Source organism: Pollachius pollachius, assembly GCF_949987615.1.
Source record: "Pollachius pollachius genome assembly, chromosome: 7".
Classification (NCBI taxonomy): domain Eukaryota; kingdom Metazoa; phylum Chordata; class Actinopteri; order Gadiformes; family Gadidae; genus Pollachius; species Pollachius pollachius.
In genome coordinates, this window is record NC_136940.1 from 22,849,870 (window position 1) to 22,852,369 (window position 2,500).

At 49.0% G+C, this 2,500-nt stretch overlaps 1 protein-coding gene across 1 annotated transcript in view; it reads left to right on the plus strand.

The window, feature by feature from the left end:
• insrb (insulin receptor b) overlaps nucleotides 1–2,500 on the plus strand; it is an 80,296-nt gene that overhangs the window by 47,391 nt on the left and 30,405 nt on the right. The window contains exons 3-4 of the mRNA XM_079739105.1: nucleotides 1,531–1,739; nucleotides 2,478–2,500. The exon at nucleotides 2,478–2,500 is cut by the window's right edge and continues 111 nt beyond it. Of these exons, the coding sequence (XP_079595231.1) occupies nucleotides 1,531–1,739; nucleotides 2,478–2,500 (232 nt within the window). The remainder of the gene's footprint in view (nucleotides 1–1,530; nucleotides 1,740–2,477) is intronic.

Sequence of the window (2,500 nt, forward strand, 5' to 3'; positions counted from 1 at the left end):
AGGAATAAAATATTCAAATTATCCATTAAAGTATTTCCATTTCTAAAGCAGTGTTATATCTCTGCATAATTACCTTTGTACAATTATGCTGAAGGCTGCAGTTGAAGGAAGCCCTAATTTGGGGGAAATCATAAAATATTAGGCGTAGGATTCATGAAAACGGATCTCTCGACATGATTTGCCCCAATGAACGGTCCTGTGTGCATTTAGTTTGTGATAACCGGGCTGACGGCACATATAGGGCCACGATGCCACCGCCTGCTTATGACACGACAACATGACCATGACTGTAGGGGAGTGAGCCAACAGGGGCCTCCGATGGCCTACATTCACACGGCAATCTCTGGCCTTGCGACCCTTAACAAACAAAGCTCCGCCCTCGTCATATGGACCTATTGGCGGTATGGATGTGTTAGACCATTGCAAAGCGGACGCCAGGTTTTCGGTTGGTCATACCGGGATGCTAACAGCATACATCCTTACAAGTGGAGCCGTCCCAGGCAACGTTTAGTCCTCTTAAGGTCCCTGCTGTGGGTGATATAAAGCTTTAAGAGTAGGATGTGATGGACCCCATTGCTGCTCTGGTTGGGGGGGGGTTGATAGATCTGTGATCCAATGGTTCAACTAGGCTGTAGTAGCACTTCTGAGGGGGGAGACGGCACAGAGCCTCTGCCGGATCAACACGTTGGATTCTCCACGGTGTTGAGCTAAAATCATTCCAGGCATTTTTTCCTTTTAGTCCTTACATTACAGGATGTTTTGGCTTGTCTTCCCAACGGGAAAAGTGTCCGAGTGCTGGACGAGTTTCAAATCGCATGCTTACAGATTCTTGCCTGCAGCAAATTTATTGGTCAAAGCAATTATGTAGTGAAAGAGAGTGAAACCCAACGTTCACCCCGAGTTGAGCTCGCTTGCTGTCAGACTTTATATGTTTCACCTAAAGTCTCGCCGGTGAGACCAGAGGAGGACAGACATCCTGCCCGATAATAACATTCCCTCTGTTTGGCTGTCTGTCTGGTGGCCGGTGGCTGTTGTTGTCGGGGTCTGATTGCACATCTTCCATCTGGTTCGCTCAGCCAGCCTTTCACTAAGTGCCCATCAATGCAAAGGTCAGCGCAGGTTGTATGCTGAAATCTCATGAGCCACTATTGACTCTATCGGCCTACTGACAAAGGGGATTGAGTGTATAAGATCACCGCGGCGTCGGACATCAAATCCAATCTAGTGCCGTCCCCTTATTGCACCGAGCCAACGGTACCGACGTCACAGTGTGACGCAACCTGGACACCAAGCAAAACCAACACTGACTGTCTGAGGATGTCCTTGTTTTGCTTGTTTATTTTTACACGAACACTCTGGCAGGCGGTCCGTTATGGTCAGACGCTTTTCTTTTCAGATTGACTTTCCGCAGATGTAGTTAATATTATTGAAGTGATGTGGATATAATTATTAAACTCTCTCTCTCTCTCTCTCTCTCTCTCTCTCTCTCTCTCTCTCCCCCTTTCTCTCACCCCCTCTCTCCCTCTCCAGTGTGCTCAGACAGCTGTAAGCACGGGGCCTGCACCATGCAGGGCCAGTGCTGCCACGACCAGTGCCTGGGGGGCTGCTCGGAGGCGGGGAACGCCAGCAGCTGTGTGGCGTGCAGGAGGCTCCAGCACGGGGACACCTGCATGGAGACCTGCCCCCCGGGGTACTACGTCTTCAAGGGCTGGCGCTGCGTCACCCTCAACTTCTGTCAGGTATGGAGGATTCAACGCAGAGGGTGAAGCAGGTTATGGAAAGCACAAAGAGATACACACTGGGACACAGACATGCACACACACACAGGCACGGACACACACAGGCACACGCACACACACACGCGCACACACACACACACACACACACACACACACACACACACACACAGACATATACAGACATGCACACAATCACACACACACACACACACACACACACACAGACATATACAGACATATACAGACATGCACACAATCACACACACACACACACACACACACACACACAGAAAGAGAGATAGACACAGACACACGCAGAGAAAGAGAGATAGACACAGACAGACAGACAGGCATAGACACACACACAGACGAATGGGCACCGCGATGGTGAACAGACATTGGACCTATGGAGGGTAGAAATCGGTATGAAACAATACTAATGAAATGATAGGGCATTACCACTGGGGCGCTTTTCCGTGCCCTTAAGCGAGCTTAGGGTTAAGGGGTGTCGTGCATTGTTGGCCTACGAAGTCCTTTTGGACTGTTGCCGTGACAAATAAAATGGATTTGATTCGATTATTTAAAATGACCTGACTCAACTGCTTAAAAGTAAGGCAAAGTTGGTTGGAAATTGCATATATAATGCAACACATTTGGGGCACTCAATCTTCCCGTCAATCCATACAGTAGTGTCCATGAGGGAATGTGAGGAGGACTCTCCGTCTTCTATGCCCACAGGACCTCCACAACCAGTGTAAGAT